Source organism: Botryllus schlosseri, chromosome 3 (assembly GCF_051294905.1).
Source record: "Botryllus schlosseri isolate E-star chromosome 3, Bs_hap1, whole genome shotgun sequence".
Classification (NCBI taxonomy): domain Eukaryota; kingdom Metazoa; phylum Chordata; class Ascidiacea; order Stolidobranchia; family Styelidae; genus Botryllus; species Botryllus schlosseri.
The window spans coordinates 1,600,866-1,625,135 of NC_137238.1; the positions used below are offsets into that span (position 1 = coordinate 1,600,866).

The 24,270-nt window shown below is 41.3% G+C and overlaps 2 protein-coding genes across 2 annotated transcripts in view; both read left to right on the forward strand.

The window, feature by feature from the left end:
* Positions 1-24,270, forward strand: part of LOC145435464 (uncharacterized) — a 440,390-nt gene that overhangs the window by 202,196 nt on the left and 213,924 nt on the right. The window lies entirely within an intron of this gene.
* On the forward strand, positions 10,423-14,329 carry LOC145435354 (uncharacterized). Its single transcript, XM_080312633.1, has 2 exons — positions 10,423-11,978; positions 13,563-14,329. The coding sequence occupies exons 1-2, from the start codon at positions 11,319-11,321 to the stop codon at positions 13,674-13,676; spliced, it is 774 nt and encodes a 257-aa protein (XP_080168759.1). The 5' UTR covers positions 10,423-11,318; the 3' UTR covers positions 13,677-14,329.

A 24,270-nucleotide genomic window follows, 5' to 3' on the forward strand; every position in this document is an offset into this window, starting at 1 on the left:
GATCTGGAATAGACAGATTCCTTCACCCAAGTCACACGCAAGAGTCGCCAGGTATTAATGTTTCACTCCAATACGCATATCTAATACTCAACTCTTTGGAATTTGGCTAATGCGTTCCCTGTACGCGCAAAGTTCGTTAAAACATCGTTTTTTAAAGCACAGGTTTAGACCAGCGTTCACAAAGTCTGTTTTGGTACTTTGAAAATGATGAATGTATCCTTAGGTGGACGTATCTCCCTCATTTTTCGACTAGGAATATTCGAAGTCCTCTCTATTCCTAATATCACAGAGAACCTGCGATGTCACAAACTTTTTACTCAAATTGTCGACCTGTGAATGTGTATTGGACATAGTTTAGGTTTTGGCCTATTTATCTTCGTAGTAGACGCCCCATATCCATAGCCATTACTGGGACTGACTTTACAATCGAACGTTTGCATACTCCCGTTATGAATCGAAAGCTATACAAATGCCTCCCGTTTAATTGTTTCTGCCTGGGATGATGTCCAACCTTATACGGTCCTGGTTTCAGCGATCACGAATTTATTAAATAGGATAGCCGTGAAAACGAACAAATGACGTCACGCGGCTTCATCATGCTAATTCGCACATAAATGCTCACTTGACTTAAAGTTTACGGGCATGGCTGCATAAGAGATCACTACAGCAAGTTTTTGTTGCACTAAAATCGCGGGAAAGTTGCAATGCATTCGAACAAAATATGCAGTAAAATTTCCATTTATGCATAAGTTACAAAATACCAACAGTTAATGAACACTGCGCTATAAAAACAAGTGTCCTAGGTGACAGCTAGAACTCAAGCCTCATTCAATCAGTTTGTGAAGCATTATTGTATGACAATCTGTCTCCACTCTTCACTTCACTACCAACGAAAAACGGTGGTAACAGCTACCACACTATTTTAATACTGCGCCTATAAAACCTGACTGGTACATTTTCATTAGGCTAAGGTTCAATGATCAAAATTGTATTTGGGGAGAAATGATTATCGAACCGCACAAAATCCCTGTCACAAACTGTCATCTTACCAGATATCAATGTTGTCGTTTCTTACTTGCAAAATAACGAATGTACTTTCACAAAAACACAGTTCAACTAACTAATCTACTTGACCTGGAAACACCAGTTACAACCTGTTTGTTTCCGTTTGTGGCCAAAAGCCTAGCCCTACTTCCATTTCTAATTTGATTCGAGCATTGTCGTGCTTGGGGTTGTTGGATGTATGGCTTGAAAGCAAACTGTGGCGTCATAGATAACATTGAGTTGTGGCTAATCTTTCGCATAGTCTTTGTCATGCAAATATACGAGAGAACCATACAAGACATACTTTTATAGCATGTTTTTTTTAAATCACTCCTTTCGATTTTGTGCAATACGTAGTAAAAGTTAAAGTAAAAGTTGCAACAAAGTAAAGAAAAGCTGCATAAAGTTGCAATATAAAATTCATAGAAACAGCTTTAACCACCACACTACCTCAATAATGTGTGTTTAGGAAGCTTCCAGAAGCTCTAAAAACCGTTTCAAAAGTTACAAAGACTTGTATCAGAAATTACCTGAGTTGTAGTCATTAATCACAGTGTGCTTGGTGTCATTCGACAAATTCCCGCTATAGTCGAGGAATATTAAACGCTTAGTCGCAGTACATAACTTACTCAGGCTTGAGGTATTTACAACCATTAAATTTCTTCATAACCCTGAGATAGAGGATCGTTAAAAAATATCGTAATCTACCAATTGTGGTTCAGGTCCATTGCTACATAAAAAATGCTGACGTTTTAATAATACATATAATAATTTTTTGATGTTCACACGTGTCAATCGCATCCTTTGCAAGCTCATTCCTTGTATTCATTACAATTAGAGGTATCGACGATAAATGATGCATTCGATTCTCCCGTGCATACGTGGGTTAATTTATTTTTCCTGTTTTTTCAGATAAGGTATATTCAATTACCGGACGGATCACGACTGTACAAACGTGCCTGAGCAAGTTTTTTAATATAAAAAAAAAGGAAGAAAAAGCACGAATGCTTTACCGAATCGAAGAATTTTCCAAAATGAAAATATTCGACAAACTTTTCTATCTCCAGAAACCCAAAACATGTGTGACGAAAACTTTTACGAAGTAATTTCGACATATCGAGAACAGGAAATGTATTTTGTAGTATACGTTTATATTCAATATTTCGAAGTATGCCAGCAAACGTTGGTCATCAATTCTCATTTCCAACATTTCTCGTCAACCGTGCTCAAACGTCCGTTACATATTTGCTAATGAAGTATTATTCCTAATCAAGATGGGTGCAGCATATGAGGTGCAGAAAGATGACGATCACTTCCTTGCTGCTATGCTACAGTTGTCTATAACCAATCAATTGTTTAGATGCTTACAATTACTTCCGAGTTTACGCTGTAGTGTAAAGTCAATCGTTATAAAATGCCAGGTCGAAAATCACTGACTTGTGAAAATAGTGTAGCAAAACCACGAGCTGCATAATTGTGGGAGAACTCGTCACCAGCAACAAACATTTCTTTACAATTGTATGCTAGTCAGTTATTTGTAGTATTGTAGTGTTGAATATTGTTATTTTTCGGTGTTAGTTTTGATTCTACTCATAGATACCACTTGCTTCATAAATAGTAGCCGGCGCATTCCACAAAACATTGAACAGCATTGACCCTTGATGTTCGATATCGCTTCACCATCTCTTCATATTGTAATATCGCAGAACAAATGTTTTACAGGTAGGGCGTGTGGAAATTACTTGGAACTTCTTCCCAATTAACCATTAGCCTTTGTGACGCCACGAACGTAATCGGAGTATGTCTGATTGTAAGCGTATCAATAGTCACTACCATTTGAAATCTTTATCTCAAAGTATTTAGTTGATATACATGTTTAATAGGCCCGACGCAATGGCCGTAGTCACATTCATCCACCAATTCATGAGTCATGAGTTCATGTACCAAACCATCAGTTACAACGGGATTATTATTTTTCTGTGTACGTTTGTTTGATGGATAAGATTTATTTAAGGACGTGTTCTGCTGTGTTTTATTTTTACGTCCCTATTTCGGTGAATCAGTATGGATGATAGACGTATCTATTGTAAGTTCTTATTCGATATCGATTTCCGCGCGATGCGTTTGATATGACCAATGCAAAGAACAAAAATGTCACAAGGTTGGTTACTTGTGAATTGATATTATGTTAGGGCTGGCCAACCTTTTCAGCCAAAGGGCCACATTCGATTGACGAACTTCAGCGCGGGCCACTGTCCGCGCAAAGCGCGAAAATTTTTTGAAGTTCATAGGTCAATAATATTGTCACTTGACTATATTGCGGGCCTGCTGTATATCGCTGGGCTAAGTTTGCGAGGACATGGGCTATTCGGCGCATGGACATATCGATATCGAAAGCTGCGACCAACATGCGTCAATCATTTCGCGCATAGTCGACGGTCTTACTGCGAGCGCAAACGCAAGGTCGCATATGTTGAACGACACTTTGTCTCATGATCGCTAATATAGTTCGACTCAATCTGATACATTGGGTGTTCTTCAATTTTCACAAAAGGGCAACAATATTAAGAACAAGAAATCGAGTGACGACATATTGCGCTAAGCTTGTAGAAAAATTTTACCTATGATAAATCTATCGCAAAATATTCTGCTTTATTGTACTGTACGAAGATATACCAATATATGAATGGTTGATGGATCTGTAAATGAGTCGAAACTGATATTTTAGTCATCACATCTCAAGTGTTGCGGCCAGACTAATCAAATATTTGGTTGGCCTTGCAAGTTCACAGTCTGTGCAATCCGTTTTTGATGATATTAGAAATTTCGGAAATTACCTCGCGGTCCACTCAAAACCTTATCGCGGGCCACATTTGGCCCGCGGGCCACGGGTTGGCCGGCCCTGTGTTAAGCCATCGATTTTTTTGTAATAAGTTAATCGATAAGCTTTCATATTCACAATACTAGCGTCCATTATTCATTATCTTTAAAAAACGTCAGTCCTGTTAAGTCGTGAATTCGACACCTTTTAGCAGGATTCTACGACCTGAATATAACAAGAGCACTTATGATGACATAAACTTTATTAGCCTTATTTTTCCTAATTATGGGACGATAGAAGAGGAGGACCGGTTTGGTAACTTTTTATAGCGACACGTCGATATCTTTCAAGATGCACATGATAAGTGACATTACACGGGACGGGTTGCTCAAAGATTGCCTCATTTCCATCAAATGCATTGCCGCAATATTCACAGTTTTTAATATCGGTACCTTAATGACGATTTGAAAGTCATTTTTAAACTCGATAAGATTACCATTAGTTACGTCTCAAAGAGATGTCACTTCAGAGCTGATGAAAACTATTTTTCATGTGGAGCAGGAGTGTGCATGTGCATCCTGTGGCACGCCATCCAAATGCGATCTATTGAGAAAAATGTGCAAATTTTAGTGTGACGCATGAAATATGTTTCTAATTTAGCTTATTTTGTGCGTATCCAAAATGGACTAAGCAAAGAAATAAGAACATTCAAATTAATAAAGTATTCATGTGCCCACTTAGGAATCTTTTAGGAATATTTTTGATAAGAGTCATTCAGTACCGCGATTGCTTTTTGCGGTTCACGCGATATATCGCCAGGTATCGACGATTGATGTCTGTTTTCAGCTATTGATTCGTAATCTTATATGACTGGTATTGAAACTACCTGTAAATCAAATGTGCGTTTAGATTTTACCCCACGTCGTTGTTTTACTTTTTGTAGCTGACTTGTGTGGACATCTTTGGCGTAGAGTAGAGTGTTAAGGTCTGCCATAGACATAGCGTTTACTGAAACTTCATGATATACCATTCCCATATCGTAGTAGTTCCCTCGTCTCGATCTCTATATTATTAAATTATACCGAGCCAGCTCCCAATTGAAATTGACTTATAAAAATATAATACCAGAGCAAAATTACATGAATTTTCTGCGGACTTACATCATCCCAAAACACCTCTTCCGTCATATGCAAAATTCTGAAAAATCACAGTTGGATTTCTGTTTATGTTGTGAGATGTTATTATGAATTTAGAGGTGGTCGTCAAGTTATACAGTTTTACTAATTAGTGTGTAGTGAGAAATAAATGGTTAATCATCAATGTGTGGACTTTTTCGTTTTGATCTTATGGCTATTCGTAGACCAATACAAAGACAAAGCTTTGTTTACCCACTCATCACAGCAGTGCATTGGAGTGCCAATCAGTAGGTAGCCTGTACTGCAGGTATAGCGAATCAGTCAAGCCAGAGTTATTTACAAGTTCTCCCCGAAATGTTATAGGGATAGGAAATTATAAACATGAAAAAAATCAAATGACGTTGCATTAATTGAATCAGTTTTGTGTCAACCAACTATTTTAAATTCAAAATAATCAGTTGAAATGTCTTAAAGCAAAATTTTCTGTTGTAAGCAGCTTAGTGCAGCTCTTCAAAATGTTCCAGCAATAGCCTTCCATAATATGTTTATCGAATATGCATCGATATCCCTCTTCTGCTGTTTTGATGTATTGGTGGAACCTTTCTACTTTCTATTCCCTCTAATGGTCAACAGTATCAAAAATTCGTTCACGATGGCGGAACAGGGAGTGAGATTTATGCCCATGTTTGCTGCAAGGTTTCCCATTGCAGATACCAACTGTCGGACCATTCGTTTGTAGTTGGGTGCTTTATCTTTTAAAAAGTTTTATACAGGGCTTCGCAGCAGCCGTAAATTTGCATTGCTCCAGGTCCGGCTCCGGAGCTTTCTTCTATCATACATCAGCTCCGGCTCCAGCTCCGGAGCAGCATTATTACCACTGCTCCGGCTCCAGCTCCGGCTCCGGCTCTGAAAACTATCGAATGAGTCTGTCTATATCAGGGGTGAGCAACCCGCGGCCTGCGGGCCTTATGTAACCCGCGAGAAGGCTTTGAGTAGCCCGCGAGCTAATTTCCCATTATATCATCGAAATTCTGTTATATTATCGAAATTGAATTGCTCAGATTGTGAACTCGCTAGGCCAACCAAAAATATGATTAGTCTGGCCGCTGCACTTGGGATGTTGATGACTGGACTAAAATATCAGTTTCGACGCATTGGCGGATCCAGGGTCCAGTCACATTTTTAGTAAATCGTCGTATATTACAATAAACTAAAAAAGCACTTTACTCCGTGCCACAGCATTAACATTCCGATGCGGCGTTTTACCACTGGCACTGTACTCATTACCATTAGGCCATACAGCTCAATTTAATCTTTGAATGTGTGATTATTATTCAACAGTAACTGAAGTAAGGGCAAAATGGACGGATATAACGACACGATCAATAGAAATTCGATTTGTACCAAATGGCCAATGGTTAGACGTTCGATATTGGTGCACTCGTTACCAGTCCATCCGGTGTCGATCAAGTTTATTGGAATAATATTTTCCCGTTGAAATGAATCGAATAATCGAAATAAACACTCCGCCATGCCCATAACGAATTAAACTATGCAGTATGCAGTATGCACATTGCACATTTACAAGTTTACGAAACAGATGATTACAAATTGGAAATCGCGTATCAAATCAGTAGTTTGTCTCCAACATAGAATACCATGGGGTTTTGGCCTACTCTTCTGTCATCCCCTATTTAAGCTCGAAAATCCTTACTGAAGTGAATGACAATGATGCGCAGTAATGAATTGCAATTAGCATATATATATATATATCGACTTTTCAATTAGATAAAATAAAATGAAAAGGGCAAAAGAAAACAGGAAACAAAAAACATCAAGATAGTCAGTTTTAGGCTCGTATTAAGCGTCTCCAACGCAGGCGGTCGTGGGCGTCTTCAGGCGACAGCCCGCGTTGCGCTAGGTCAGTCTCCATTGTCGAACGCCATGTTTTCCGATTCCAGCCACCTCTGCGCCATGGCTCCGTCGGAATGTGATTGATGATGGCGGCGGCTGGTTGCTCGTCTTGATGCCGCACTAGATGGCCGATTAGGCGGAAGCGTCGTTCAGCTGCCAGTAGACGGCATGGGACCGTTCCTGTGAGCTCTCGCAATGCATTCGTGGATATATGCTCCGGATGGTGAATGCCGAGTGCATAGCGGAGGAGTGCGTCATAGTTAGCGTTGAGCGTCTTAGCCAGCTTCTCTGTCAGCGCGAGTGCCTCTATTCCGTAGAGAAGAACCTGCTCGACAGTGGCACGGAAGATACGGGTCTTGAGCTGGGTTGAGGCACTTGAATGGAAGAGGCTATGTAGCCGTCTTGCCACGCCCCAGGCCTTTGCTCGCCTCGCCTTGAGCGCATTTCCAGAGTCGGCGACGTCAATACCGAGGTACACAAAACTCGTTTCGTACTTGAGATCGATTTCTCCCAGTTGAATCGGTGTCGCGTTCTTCGGTAGAGCTGGTATGGCCAGAACCTCTTGGCGTTGATCTGGAGTCCAACAAGAGCGGCGGCGGCCTCTAGCTGGTTAATGAGGCGCTGTGCCGATGCGGTGTTCGGGGCAAGCAAGGCTAGGTCGTCTGCGTAGGCAAGAATACCTACGTGTATTGCCTCGCGAGTCGTACGCGTGCGCGTTCCTTGCCGTGGCCGCCATTCAAAGAAGTTCGTATTATCCGGGAAGGCCGTTCGTAGGACGAAGTCAAGGATGACCACGAACAGGAATGGTGCCAGGGTGTCACCTTGAAGCACACCAGCCGAAGTGTTGAAATCTCCGCTTGGGCCGTCATCTGTTCGGACTCGCGCTCGTGTGTCAGTGTAGAGCGCCATAATGGCGTACGTTATCACCTCAGGAATTCCGTAGAATCCGAGGATCTCTGCCATGGCTGGGCGCGAGACCGAGTCGAAGGCTTTCGCGAAATCAACGAAGACGGCCACAACATTCTTTTCGCGTGAGCGACAGGTGTCAATGATTGTGCGCAGTGCCAGGATGTGCTCTGTAGTACCGCGAGATGGTCGAAATCCATTCTGAGCATTCAGGAGCTTGGTAGAGAGTTGCTCACGTATGCGAAGGAGCAATACTCGGTCGAACAACTTGGCAGCGGTCTGCATCAGGGAGATGCCTCTGTAGTTCGCTGGGTCACTCGCAGCGCCTTTCTTGTAGATAGGGACGATTTCGCTCTCGAGCCACTCAGGGGGCACCGGGCCGCCTTCTAGGACGCCATTCATGACGTCGAGGAGCATAGGTGCAACGCCCGAGGTGTAAGCAGCTGTTGGGATGCCGTCCGTGCCGGTGGCCTTGAATTGTGGTACTCCACGCATGGCTGTCTTGAGCTCACCTAGCGTGATCAGGGCTGTATTGATCGCAAGAGGATTTGCTGCTAGTGAAGGCGGTGCAACGAGCACATCGATGTCCGGTGCAGGTGTAGATAACAGGGTCTCGAAGTGTGCAGCGAGGTCTTCCGTACAGGCCTTCACGCGGGCCCTCTTGAAGCCAACTAGTTCACCGATGGCTTTCCAGGCTGCTCTTGATCGGCCTGCTTCCAACTCGTTTTCCACGGAAAGGGCAATAGCTTCGACTCGTTCCTTGCGAGCTGCGTCGTAAACGTTTGCAAGGTACAGAGCTGCCTCGTTAGCATCGCTATGTGCGTCCAGTGTTCCAGAGGTGTACGCAGCACGTCTGAGAGTCTTAAGGTTACGGCGTGCACTGAGCACTGTTGGGTCGGATTCCCAGGCTAATTTTGGACGTGGCTTGCTACGGGCCTCGCCGAGCGTTTCACGGGCTGCATCCTTGACTGCTGCTACAAGTGGCGCAAAGGCGGTCGGTATAGTATTTTGGATCTCGAGGGCGTGGAGTGTGTGCATGGAAAAGACATTCATCTTATTTGCGTCCTTAAGATCGAACCAATTTGGTAGCGGATCCTTCGGTGTGCGCTTCGGGATGAACGGGAGGTGTTCACGAAGCGTGGCCAACACCAAGCGATGGTCACTGCTGATCGTTAGCATGCGCACCGTTCGGCAGTTCGTGAAATGGCGCCGTGCGGGAGCATTGCAGCACATATAATCCAGCCGTGTGTTGCGTTGGCGCATACCGTCAAATGTCGTCCTACGATTCGGCTTCATAGACAAGTTGGCGTTGAGAGGAATGAGGTCGCAGCGGTCGAGTAGATTAGTAAAATGCTCCGAGTTGCTGTTCTCGTTGCCAACTGGGAAGCGAACTCGCTGCGAGCGCTCGGCCAACGTGGCATTCATGTCCCCAAGCAGCATGGTTATGTCGCGCTGCGGGTAAGTTGATAGAATGCCTTCTAGTTGGTCGTAGAAAGCGAGCGTATCAGCTGGGAAGGCAGTGGTGTTCGGAGATGTTGGTCCATACGCACACACGAGGTGCAGTTTGCGGCGACGGAGTTGAATGCTGGCTGTGATAATGCGGCTGTTTATAACGTCAATCTTTGCCTCAGCGTGGAAACGCTGGGATAAGATTAGACCGACGCCTCCAACTCCGCCTTGGTTGGCAGGTGATTGGATCATGATGATGCCTGCGCCTAGGTCTTTTTCGCGGAATGGTTCAGTGAAGTGTTGGCGATGTTCTTGGATTGCCAACGCATCAAGTTTGAGGTCAGTCACAAGTGCGGCAGCTTCTTCCTGACGCCATACAGAGTTTAGAGTTCTCGTGTTCAGAGTTGGCTAATTCCATTATAATTTAACAGGGGCTGTAATGCATACCCTCAGAATTGTCCAATATTTACAAATGTTATTCTTTTTTGAATTCCAAGTTTATTAAAAAAAAAAAAATTGAAAAATGTTCAGCGGTTCAAAAGATATTGCGATTTAAAATCCTCTCGTCACTAGGTGGCGCTACTTTCAAAAATCTTTGAAATCGATATATTTCGCTTAAATGATGGTAGAGAACCAATTAAAATGTCCAATTAACCAATTCTGGGGCCAAGGAATTCAATAAAACCAACTGTTTCGCCCTAAACTCAATGAAAAAAAAGTTACGGATGAAAAAAAAAATGGGGGGGACGGGCTTGAAAATGTCTGTGGGATACGGCCTACACAAAAAAAAATTATTGTGAAATGTGCTTTTAAGGAGTATGGTTGATAAAAAGATTGATTTTAAATTTAATATTTATTCCACCATGAAATATGCATTACATAAAAATTTCATGGTCCCAACCCATATTCCTGCTCACCGTAAATACTATTATCACCAGTCAAATATATAAATAAATTTATTTGTATTGGTTTTTGAAATTTTTCAAGTAGAATCCGTGCTGAACCACCGCATCAACAATAATAGAAGCAAGTAACAAAAGACATATTTACAATAAATATGTTGAAAATGCATTTTGTCTCTTAGTATTGTCAAAAGTCAAAAATCCGAACATATTTATTGTTTCGTGTTTGGCATGCATTTTGGATCGTCGACTTGCCACATTTCAAGATTAATTGTAAATATGTCTTTTGTTACTTGCTTCTATTATTGTTGATGCGGTGGTTCAGCACGGATTCTACTTGAAAAATTTCGAAAACCAATACAAATAAATTTATTCATATATTTGACTGGTGATAATAGTATTTACGGTGAGCAGGGATATGGGTTGGGACCATGAAATTTTTATGTAATGCATATTTCATGGTGGAATAAATATTAAATTTAAAATCAAGCTTTTTATCAACCATACTCCTTAAAAGCACATTTCACAATAATTTTTTTTTGTGTAGGCCGTATCCCACAGACATTTTCAAGCCCGTCCCCCCCATTTTTTTTTTCATCCGTAACTTTTTTTTCATTGAGTTTAGGGCGAAACAGTTGGTTTTATTGAATTCCTTGGCCCCAGAATTGGTTAATTGGACATTTTAATTGGTTCTCTACCATCATTTAAGCGAAAAATATCGATTTCAAAGATTTTTGAAAGTAGCGCCACCTAGTGACGAGAGGATTTTAAATCGCAATATCTTTTGAACCCCTGAACATTTTTCAATTTTTTTTTTTTTAATGAACTTGGAATTCAAAAAAGAACAACATATATAAATATTGGACAATTCTGAGAGTATGCATTACAAATCTCAAAAAATTTGCTAAATTATAATGGAATTAGCCTACTGGATTCAAAAACTATTCGAAAGAATCCACAACATTGGCAGCTCCCGACTTTTCTAGCCTGGAAACTCCCCTAAACGAGTCTGTCAGCAGCTCGGGAAGTCATTTGAACGAGACCAGCAGTTCAATCTGTGATTCTACTCTGTCCTGCAGTTCAACCTGTGATGCCACTTGGTATTATTCGTTTGAAGTGCCATGGCATTCTTTTCCCAAAAGTCTGATGAAATGCTGCATGGATAAGGAGATTCCTTCTAATGCTGAGCGCAGGCAGATGATTCGAATCCTGGCTGATGCCATAATGAAAGTGACTCGCTATCCCCCAACAAAAGCTTTGGAGGCCATTGCTAATAAAGTTATATCAAAATATCCGGATTCGTTCTTGGACAAAACGTATGGTGTTGTCATCGGAAGTGGCCATGAATCTCTCTTGCACCAACTGCAATATCAAGTCAGCAATGAACGTAAACCGGCCAAGTCTAAGAGCACCTCTGGGAGTATTGACAATTCAAGTGGCATAAAAAGGAAAAACAATGACATCTCAGGATATGATTGCCTTAACTGGTCACCTGCTATTGATGCCGATAAAATGGAAATAGACCAGAAATGTCTTATCGAAGAAAGCAGAAAGGCTGTTCCTGACAGAGAGAGAGTGAAAATGCTAATGGAAAGCACATATCCATTGCAAAGAAAGACAATCAATCAACCTGCTGCGGTATCAACAATCAGTGAAATGTGGCCCTTTCTCTTTGAAGTTGGAGTTCATGTTCCAACATTATGGTATTCTCACTGGGACAGAAAATTCCAAGCAATTCTTAATTCGCAAGATGGACAACAACTGGCCTCGCATTCAAAAGTAAGCAAGATTATAATTCCACGATTTTATAATAAATAATTAATGAGTTAGTCACCGTAAATACTATTTTATTCAAATCCCAATTTTTCTACTGCAATAACTTCGCTTCTATACACACTATACTAGCATATTTCAAAGACAATTATATCAACGAGATACCTGGTATCTTTGCTCTCATTTTAAATAAATGCTAATTGTACTCTTCGCAGGACATTGAAAAATATGACGGTGCAGAAAGTACAGAACACGCTGTCAAGACTTTCAACTATATCCGAGATAACAAAGTCAGAATCATATGCCTCCTCTCTTGGCGTCCTCGAACTGATCTGTGCGTTCTTTGACGAACCAGCCTCTCAATTGTTCAAAAGAATGGTTAGTATTAAATTAGCCTCAAAACCTATTCTGTGAATGTCTCCAATGTAGTTCTGTTCTGTTGTTGGTAATTACTTTGTTTAAAAATCTTGTTGCTGCTTGTCCTCAGTTAAAGATTGTCACTACTCGAAAATGATATTGGAATTGCTCACACATACATATCTGTTTTCAGGAAATTGCTCAAGATTTAATGACAGATGCGCCGAACCACCCATTTTTGATTACAATCGGTAAGTATTTATGTACATAAAGTAGGGGTCACGAAGAGTATAAAACTGTGTCGCGTTCAGACTGATGACTAACTGACTGTTACTGAGTTTATTGCAAATATAAAGTCATCACGGTTTGCGCGATATCTTATGGATTTGGGCCGGGCGTATTGATTTGAGCCTCAAATTGAATTAAGTATTAAATCATTTCATGTTGAAACCAGTTCGTAGTGTAAAAATGATTGCCCACCCCTGGTATTGTCAGTAAGTGACATGCACAGAATAGCGGCATAAGTCTCGATTATGAAAAATGTGTCCGGGTTTGTATTGCACAAGTCGGTTTGATATGAATGTAAAAATGGTCTGATTTTTGGTTTCTCTGGAAATTTGTTACCTCCGCGGGTGTGCTTGGTGAGCGTGGTGTAGAGATAGGGAGTGCGAGCAAGTTGGTACCACTGATAAGACAGTCACAGGTACTCACTATCTTGTCAATAGTTATGAAAATGAAAAACTTCCCATAACTACTTTACGAAAACTGAACACTTGAAGGTCAGTAGTTCTGCCCATCACTGTTTCGTACAAGCGGAAGTAGTCAAATGCCACAACCACTAGAATATAAGTAGCTCAAGTAGGCAACATTGGAAAACCTACTTGAGTATGCCAAAATAATAGATATAGATATACTTGATTACAGACCAGCGCCTCAGGTTATCTGCACAGTCTCTATTTCATAACCTAGCCAATGGCGTTAAATGTGCTGCATACTAACAATGCATTTTTGTGTTAGTCATGGATCCTGAGAAGATAATTAACCTTATATTGATGCCTTGCTCTTCTGAAGTGCCTACTAGCACTACACTCGAGTGGTTGGATTTTTACGCTTCTTCTACTCGTAATTGAGTATAAATTTATGACAGTAGCCCTACATCTAGTTGAGTAGCAGCGCTGACTACTTTACAACTTTTGTTTATTTTCAGGCTCATCGAACTACAATGTGAAGGAGTTCGTGGTAACTGCTGAAAGATCAATGATATTCACCACGGACTCCTACGTTGCTTTGGCGTATCTGTTCGTCACATTCTATGTTTTCAACATGGAATACCCGAGCGAACTGACAGCCACGTTGGAGTTTATGCAAAGGTAAACTGAGTGAGAGTTAGACTATCAAATGTCAACCCGTAATGGCAATGACTGATTATGTTTCTTCGCTCGGCTCAGCTGCTTGCGCTCACTGCTGCGCAGTGCAAAGGCACCTTTATTGGTGATCTCACAGCTGGCAACTGGGGCGCAAAATATTAATGAATCCGGTCTTAACGAAAAGCTAGTGTAACGGTGATTTCTAAATTAATAATTAAAATGCGGTATGGGCACTAGAAATGCCTTAAAATCACCTTGAAAAATCTGACATCTGCATTATTTTAAACAATCAGAGCGCTGCAACACATTGACAATAACAATTACCTATTGAGGTGCTCTGCTTGCTTATAACAATCACAATTTAACACAAAAATGTTAACATATTGGGTACTGGTAGCCCATAGTGAATAGGCTTCAGAACTTTGTTAATACAGCAATATAGTTTTGTCTGAAGCAAATTCGCTCTTGTTGATGGCCAGCCCCCAGTTATGTTATAAGATGTATTTCATAAATTACAGAGTCTTCGCCGAGATTTCCGACGTAGGCGCGAAGTGTTCAAGAAAGAGAAAGACACTTAGAGTTCATCCAAAAGTGATGAAACTCACCAACCTCCTGCGGGAAACGGAATAGAACATGAAAATAAATGCTTTCATGCTGCAACATTTGATTCAATTACTTCCATGGAGTTGTGCGTATTACCAGGGCGCAAAGTGTTTAGCATTAAGTCAATCAATACTTTGATTGACACTAGACAGGGCTGTAAATTCAGTGCTAGCTTTACTAGTAATTTACTAGAAGGAGTAAAAATATTACTAATTTTTAGCATCAAGGTTACCAGAGTGAGTAGAAATGCTGCTTATCCTGAGTCAGAAAATTTACTAAAATTATAGTAAAAAAATTACTAATTTTTAGTATTTAACGTTACCAGGGTAAGTAAAACTGCTGCCTCGCAATTAGGAGTAAATTTACTAAAATTTTTCTAACAGTGTAGGACGGAAGTAAGTAACGTAAGTAAGACGAGATTTACAACTAATTTTGCGTTAACGAACAAACGGGGGTTTGCGCAAACACCGGGCGGCGCGTATTCAAAACGAGACCGTTCATTGCTAGTTTATTTTGAACTTGATGGAACTACGTAGTCCCAATTGCAGCGGAATGTTGATACTAGTAGGCGTTCCTTGCTATCGACTCCGGCGCGTTTAGGCCAGCCTTCCTCAGCGCTGGAATGTTCTGGCGTTCTAAACCGCAACAAGTCATCGCACATTAGGTCGCGCCAGTGTTTGAATTCGTTGGTGTTAACGTCGTCCGGGGCATTACTTTCGGCTGTCCTGGCGCGTTATGATTTCTTCGCGGTCCAATGACCGCTGTATGTAGGGCGACAGCGTGTTCTAGGCAGCATGCCGGGCAACAGACTACAGTACCCGACAGAGAAATCTGTATTATGATCATCTTGTTCAGAACAGGGTCGCGAAATTGCCGAAATAACATCTCACCTCTTGCTTACTTGCACGGTACACGTAGTGAACGCGCGTCACTCAAACCCGTGACCGCCACTCTCGCAATGCGTTCCAGGGCTCTCCCGACACTCATTCTCTGTAGTTCTTGAGATACCTCTTTACCAAGCTTGTAATTGATTCTCTTGAAATGGTATCGTTGTGTTTGCAGATTGAAATGTAACGTTAAAAACCTGTGTCATCTGAAAGACGGCCTTTCCAATCGGTTCATGAAGCCGGCTTTCTCAATAGATAGATCATTTATTAAATTCGTCTCACCAGGAAAATTTGAAACATTCAAATAATCGGTATGGACAGGGAAGGGACGATACGACCGAGTGGTCATCTAGTCAATCCCTTTCCTAGAGAGCATACCATTATATCTCACGAGACGGACGAACACAACCTCATGGATCTCGAAAAGTTATTTCTCTATTTCCTATGACTTCTGATAATGCAGATGTTCCCTTTTTTGTTCGTGAGTCTATTACGATTGACCGACTAAACGAAATGCAAATTGAAGAAATGTGAGAATGCACACATGATGACTGAAAAACTATTTTCTTGAAAGTTGACTGGTTGGTGCCTTTGAAACCTGGAGCCTTTGAAACCAATGTGGTTCGCCGTTAATGTCCATGAAAGTCCGCTGGCATTCACGATCCTCCCCAGGGACGACCGACCCAGATGGTTTGTTTGCGTGCATGATTGTTCTGCCTGCGTGGATGATTCTGGATTTCCTGGTGAGAGACAGCTGGTTGGTCTACGTCAGAGGTGGGCAACCTTTTTGGCGTCCACGGCCGCATTTCGAATACTTCGGCGCCATACGGCCGCCAGCCATATGTGAGTTGACTGAAAAAATCTCAATCTTCCGTTTTGAATCCCGAAATACCCGTTAACGTTATTTGGGTTGATAAAGTCAACCACGTTATTTGGGTTGATAAAGTCAACCATACCCATTGTCGTCGCGAATGCCGAAATCCACATTTCACGCCACTTTAGTGCAATCCACAAGCATAAAGACGCGGTATAATTGCCTACGAAGACATTTGGCCGCCCTCGGAGGACATTTTAGCTCTGTTTAAAAACCTAATTTCTACTAATCTTATCATATCTAATAAATACCAAACATATTTTGAAACGAATATATTTAAGGAAAGTCTCTAACATTGAAATCAGTGACTTCCTTGATTTTGCATACGAGATGACAAACTTGCAAAATTGGGAACCTCACCGACAAACTTGCAAAATTGGGAACCTCACGCGACACCATAAGTCTTAGTTGCGACTCTGGGTTTCCGTTCAGTAAGCGAGTTCGGTACTCGTTTTTCAGGTATTTCATTTGCGAAAAGGCAGACTCGCACACGTAAGTGCTTCCGAAAATAACAAGAGTTTCTCTAGCCAATTCTCGCAAAAGTGGATATTCATGGGCCATTTTCCACGTGTCAATCAAATTCTCCTCGCACTTGAACTTTGTCACAAGCTGCTCATCATTCTTCAATTCCAACAGCTCCATCTGAAGGTGTGGCGGTGCACTTTCCGTTTCCACCAGGTGTGGAAAGGCAACAAGTCGTAATGTATGTGATATTTTTTGGAAATCTTTGAAACGATCTGCGAAATCCTGCAACACAGTATCAAAAATCCCCGAAAATAAAGTGATCGTAATCTTTTCTACCTTTATTTCGCAGCTGTCGATGAGAGACTTAAGTTGTGTAAAATGGAAAAAATCACGCTGCTGAATATGAAGTCTAAGGAGACGACATTTGTCACGAAAATCCGATACTTTTTTGTACATGGTGCATATCGTTGCTTCTTTTCCTTGTAGGCTTCGGTTTAAAATGTTAACATGGGACAGAAAATCCACAAGAAACGCCAAATATATGACAAAGCTCTCATTTTGTAAGGGGCAGTCTTTATTTTTTGTGGAATAAAATTCCAGTATTTCTTCTCGCAACTGTAGAACACGACGAGATGTGTCTCCTTGGGACAACCAACGTACTGCGGCGTGGTAGAGAATGTCTTCTGCCGACGTTTCGCGCTCTTGCAGAAGTTCTTGAAATTGCCTATGATGAAGACCATTTGCACGAATGTACAAGATGATGCGATTGACGTCTTTCAGAGTGTCATTTAAGGCAACAGATTTGACACTCAAGGCTTCTTGGTGGATAATACAATGAAGGTTTGTGAGCTGGTTATTATCGTACTCTTTCGACACGAATTCTGAAAATCTTGTCACAAAGCCATTTGTGTTACCTATCATTGCAGGTGCTCCATCTGTACAAATACCGCGAAGATTTTTCAAGTCTAATCCATTGCGAATGCAAGCATTCTTAACAGCCCCAAATATGTCTTCACCACGAGTGTGGGTGGAGAGTGTTTCCATTGAGAGCAGATCTTCGCAGAACTCAAAATTTGGAGACAGAGAGCGAATGAAGATCAATAGTTGTGCAGAGTCCTTAATGTCAGTCGATTCGTCGATAGCCAGTGAAAATAAAGTTGCTTCCTCATTAACCTTTGTCTGTATGGAGATCGTCAACTGTTTGGCGATATCATCTTGCCGACGCTGAATTGTACGACGCGAGAGAGGAATTGGAGAATAATCAGTTTCCTTACCAGGATGAATGCACCTAACAACGTCCACGAGACATCGCTTATGTAGTTCGCCATCTGAATAAGGCTTTCCCGCCGCACCAAGATGATGTGCGACTATATAAGACGCTTCGCACAACTTATTTTTCGACTGAATGAAAGCTGATATGCAAGATGTCTGCATTTGCACACTTTTCTTCAAACTTTCGAGACGACTTTTCCTCGACTCACCCACCATTTTTGCGTACTTGTGTGACACATGACGACGAAAATGCTGCCTTGCATTATCTCCTTTAACAGTTTTGACCACTTGATTGCATATCAGACACATCATAGTATGGGCTGCCGTTTCTACCATAAAATAATCCAACTCCCATTTGATATTTAATGCCCTCTTCTCCTCTGTTACTGTTCTTTTTCGTTTTACTGACATATTGCGATGTAGACCAACTTTATAATGTAATTGGGCTATAAGGAAAAAGTTTTGTCTCAATGTATTATTCTCTTTCCGTTTGCTCAATACACCCACACCCACTCAATGTTATCCGCTTACCAAGGCTTTTATAACTACGGTTCAACCTATCGCAGTATCGCCAATAGGCCCCTCACATTTGGACCTCGCGACAAGACTGACTAAGCTTAGTCCTTGGTCCTCATACTTAACCGACATTGGCGAAGTGTGACGTAACAATGCAATAATAAAACGCTAGGCGAAGTCAGCTTTACCGGCAACCGGTAGTCATGACAAGTGACGACTGGAAATAAAATTATCCAATTCACTGAAGGCGTTACACAGACAATTACGGGTTCATGTTAATGGAAACTTTCAAGATTGTATAGAAACTCCTTCTGTCCACATACATGAGGATTCGTCAATTTCATAATGGTTGACTCCAATACATACAGATGAGAAGCAGATCTATATTTAGCAATCATTATTGTGCCCTCAACTCTCGATAAAGTGCACGATAGTCGCATATTCGTATCGCAGGAAGCCTAATAAGCAAATCTGAAATTGACGAACCCGGACGAGGACGGGGCTCGTTCACTTTCGGACCAAAAACACATTTTCCCCGTAAGGATGTAGTGAGTTTGGTCCGAAAGTGAACGAGCCCCGCAGGTCCGTCTTTTAGTGGGTAGATTGCAGTATTATATTATGTCGCTAAAAGCAGCTGGAAACGCAGTCACAGAGTATGAAGTGAAAGAGTTTACCACAGTGATTTAACAATACCCTCCCTCCATCGTCGTAATAAGTTTTATCATACATGTAACATATGATCCATCAACACACGGCCGCACAATTATGCCTCCACGGCCGCAGCCGCAAGGCCGCAGGTTGCCCACCCCTGGTCTACGTGATCGTAGATTTCCTGGCTGGAGCCTGTTGAGAAAACAGTCAATTAAGGGTGTTTATGAGGATAAAAGGGTGTTTATGAGGATAAAAATTCCATTTGTATTTTTTTAACCTCAATATTGTTGAAGATATCCAAGGCCCATATTCAGAGAGACACTTCTAACTCCTCTGTCTTGCTCAGGTCGAGTTCAACTCTATTGGAGTAGAGCAGGGGTGGGCAAACTACGGCCCGCGGGCCGCATGCGGCCCGCCACGCCGTTTTGTGCGGCCCGCGAGAGTCTAAATAAACTATTTAAAAATTTTGATAAAATGCGTACTAAAAATCGAATTAATGCAGGGATTTGATTAATTTTTTCTTATTATTTTTCAACATGATAATTCTAAGACAGTGGTTTTCAAACTGGTGGGCGCGTCCCCCTTGGGGGCGTGAAAGCATCTGGGGGCGTGAAAGCATCTGAAAGGGTCGCGAAGCTGAGCTCGACTGAAAAAATTTTCGCGCTCCGCGCGATTTTCATCCGATTCAGTGTTAGTGCTATGTAGGGTTGTAGGCTATTTAATCTGAATTACATATTTAAAAATCTCTAATCCACAGTCGTAACCTTCCACGCCATCAAAATACCCGTTAGGTTTGCTACCATCCTGGTTGCGCTTTGTGATATGACGATAAGGGACCGAGAAATCTTTGACCATCATAAGGGGGCGGGGCGTGTCTTAAAAAGTTTGAGAACCACTGATCTAAGGTAAATACTTGATATCACAGCGTGATAGCTGCAACGAGATTAACATAATTTGGATCACCAGTGAGATTTCAGATTGCCCACTTCATTTTTAATTACTTCAGTAAAGTGCTTATAAAAAACGATTCGGGCGTGTCTTAAGTACATTCGTTGTCTGTATGCGTGGAATGGGGGTATTTATATTTTATCTACACATAGTAGAAGCGTGTTTGAAGCTAACATGGTTATGATGCTGTCAGCATTTTGTGTCCTGGAACTGAGCTAAAAGTGGAATTACTAAATCTATAAACAGATCACTGCTCACAGATTTATATTTCAATCCTATTCTAAGAATCGGGCAAACCGCCTTTTATCTCTGTAGTTTTGACAAATTGGTTATTGAGGTCCGCCTGCCTATGAAATCTCGCCACTATGTTTCTGACGCGTGTACGATATCATCAAAGCAATATTTGGCTTGTTTTAAATAAGCACATATATTGTCTCCATGTCCTCACTATATAATCAGATATCAATATTGCGTTTTAGGTTATAATCCCAATTTTAATAGTGCGGCCCGCGAATGAATTCAGATGTTGAATGCGGCCCGCGAGCTCAAAAGTTTGCCCACCCCTGGAGTAGAGGTTTCGTATTCCTCCAATCATTTTCGATCTGCCCCCAGTTCTGAATCTCAACTCAACAGGGGCATTATTTGCAGCTGTGCGCTCGATCGGTATATGAACTGCCCAGATAGGTATACGGTACCTGTTTCATTCCTTTCAAATGAATAGATATTGACATCGATATGTTGGAATACTACATGAAAGTGAATGGGAACAGCCTACAGCAGGTTTACAGCAGTACCTTACAACTATTTGAGCATGAGCACCCAAATACCTCAATACGAATTTGTTGGGTATTTCAATGATATGATGTGAGTGTCAAAACAAGAGATTATTGAGCATTAACCGGAACACCCTCATTAATGCAATTGAGCCACACCAATTACGGTTTGTGCATTTTTTTAAAACTCTTGGTAATCTCGATACCTCAATTGTAACATGCAATTCAAATATTCGACATGCCACGCTATTGGCATTCAGTAATAAATTTACAAGGTAGCTGAGACGGAACATAAACGTCTGAAAGGACTTGGAGGCACGTAATGTAGACATTAGGGCTGTTGAAAAATAGCTTTTTTTCCTGAATCTTGATGGTTATGTGATTAAATCGTTAGGTTGCCTTAAAAAACGACGCACACCAAATTTTAATTGATTAGAACCAATAATAGCTGATTTCGTACAGTTTGAAAATTCAAAATTTTTTTGTCAACCCCATGAAATTGTTGTGCTGTCTTCAAAGACGATGCAAAACAAATTTGACTCAATTCCAACCAGTAGAAGCGGAGTTTTTGAGTTTTTCGATGATAATTCTTGGATTATCCACCAATAATGAATGGAACGTCAAACGTCGAGATGACGTAACTGGCAACATGATAAACCGTTTTTGTGAAAATTAGCTATTCTTGCCTGATCCTGTCTTTTTGCATGCTTCATTGGATTTTGTGTTAAGGTCTGAAAAGGCAAACGATAAGCTACATGACTGTTAACATAATGTTAACATACATGTCACGTAATACGCTACACTCACACCCTAATGAAATTTACCGAAATGCATAGATAAGTGTATATGATGAACTATTAATACTTAGCAGTACTTTGTATGTATGCGCCAAAGCAGTACTTTTTGTGTATGTATATTAAGAGCTGCCTAGCAAGCATGCATATTTCAATCGTAATTTTCTCGAAACCGCCTCTGCCACTAGTGTAGCAAACTTTCAGTGCAGCAGCACCGCTGTATATCGAATCGTTGTCGCTTGCCATGTCTATATCCAGTAGTCTGCTGGAGTTGGTTACGCCAGCCGCTGTCTTCCTTGCACGACCAATGCCATCATAATGTGCCGCAGCAATTTCGGCACTGTGCACAGACGACATGGCAACGTGTCCAGCGGAGGCTGCCGGCCATAGTGGCGACTATCTTTCTTATATGTTTGGTACGTAAGCGTGATGTCTTCTTTCTTGAAATATCCTGACTCGTATGGCAACTTGTGAAAGTTAGCCTTATACGCGCTCGATCCAACGTTGTGTCCGTCGGCAATTTTGTCAGAGTGCTTTTTTTCGCCAATGGGTTGAAACATACGAGAGGTGTCAACTGACACTGAACTTGAACACAGTCACACCATGAGACTTATTGTGTTGACCTATTGTGTACCACTTAAACTATTGCTGACCCGACGGTTATACCTATATTCGGCGCAATAACTGGTTTGCAGTACAGGCTAATGATTTTATACCCGTTAGCGGTTAGCAGTTAGTTTACTGTCGAATTGTCAGCGACAGCTTTTTCCAGAATGAAACACATGCTGAAAATGACCCAGGAAACAGGATAGTAATTTGAATCTTTTTTGGTGGATACGGTGCAATAATTATGTTCTTACCACATTTACTGTATACATAGTGAAATTTGAGTATCACATTTACTGTATACATAGTGAAATTTGAGTGGGAACTCCTTAACGAGAAACCTCATTTTCATGTATGCTCAGATAGTTAAAATTGGTCGTCCACGTAGGGTTATAAATGGTAGCTGTATAACTTTCCTGATTCTAGTAAAAAAAAATGACACAGACCTCCTTCGCAACTGGTTTGAATTTGCCATGCAGACTTTGGATGAATTCTTCCTGGTCATAGCGGTGTCATCGGATAACCATGTTTGTAACAGGAAACTCTTCCTAGAGCTTTGTGGTGGTCAGCTTCGTTCCAGTATCAAGCACCCAGTGAGGAGTGGAGAAGAGCTCTCATTTTTGACTTAACAATAACTTTGTGTACAAAAAATCGGATGAATCCTCCCACTGCTGGCCATGAGGATATTTTAGGAGTGTCGTGCGATGTCAAGCTCGATGCATACGAAAATTGTATGAATGTGAAGAAGGCCGTCCCGTCAAAACTGCTCACAAATTGACAAGATTATCTTTGAATCCTAGCGGCATTGCTCGAACGTCGCCTATACATTCTCTTGCTGTTTTCAGTGAAAGTACTGTGATTGGGATTAAGGCATATGGGCAACCCAACCCCTGCATGAAGGAGCCTCTTGATATTTTCTGGATTATTACAAACTGCGCGTTATCTGGAATCCATTGAAAATATATCAAATCTCATGTCCTGTGACAGTTTATCTTGTGTTTCTAATCAATTAATTGCATTCATTTCATGAGAATATTATATAATAAAGATAGGTATTTGTGACGTCATAGTCGCTATGATGTCATCAACTGCCTAACTTGAAAGAGTAATAGTGAGCAACAATTTTCCGTAGGTGCTGACAGCAGTCCTCTCAGATAATTTTGATTTTGCCCTCGTCACGTAACAGGCCAAAAAGAGTTATCAATCCCTAGTCTAGATATCCCTGACAGAAGCTTTGCATCGTCGACATAGATTGAGTCCCGGGAAGGCAAGAACATGTAGAATAATTATATTTGTTATTCTAAAATAGAAGCGACATGATTCGTACTCCAATACGAGATTTGTAATCCATTACGGAACACTTCCATTGACAGAGAATAATACCCTCTCCCGTTACGGATAAGGTGAGCAGTCTCTAGCACAGATATATGTTGATATATAAAATTGTATAAGTCCTATATAATGTGTCCAGTCATGCACAAGGACTGGAGTACAAGCACAAATGACTCGATCGAATTGAACAAAAATTGTAAAATTACAAGATGTCTCCAGGTATGAGTTAGTCAAATTGGACTGAATTGTTGCGAGTATGCCGATAATTTAATTCTAATCTATTTTGTAAAATGTTTCTATGCTTCATTCAATGCTCATATAATTACCATAGAAAAAGTTTTGTACGCTATCATTTTAATTCGATTTATTGCAGGGGTCTCCAACACGCGGCCCGCGACATGATTTGAGATTTCGGAAGAAAACATTTTGAAATTCTGAAATTGACGTGCAATGGCCCAAACACTTCCAATACCGAGACGCCTAGAAAACTGCTTAGGGAATTGGTTCTAAAACTGAGGGTACGTCCCCATATAAAGGAAATGACGTAGTTTATTTTTGTCCTTGATGTTTTTTAGCGGTATATACATCGACTCATGACACACATGCACACGATCTGCGCATATGCATACCATGATGCATGATGTGCATTGTGCATATGCCGCTGGATAAGGAAGTACAGATATAGCCTTAGGCTTTCTAAGTCATGCACCACCTCCATGCAGTAACGCATGAGCGCAAAGCAGGGAAGTCATGGATACCAGTGTTCATAGGCGCTGAACTCTAATTTTCCCTAGGTATGCGAGATCGATGACGTCACAAAGGGATGACGTCATAGTGCGCCAGAATTGGCAAATTAGCCGACTCGCAAGCGTTCAATATC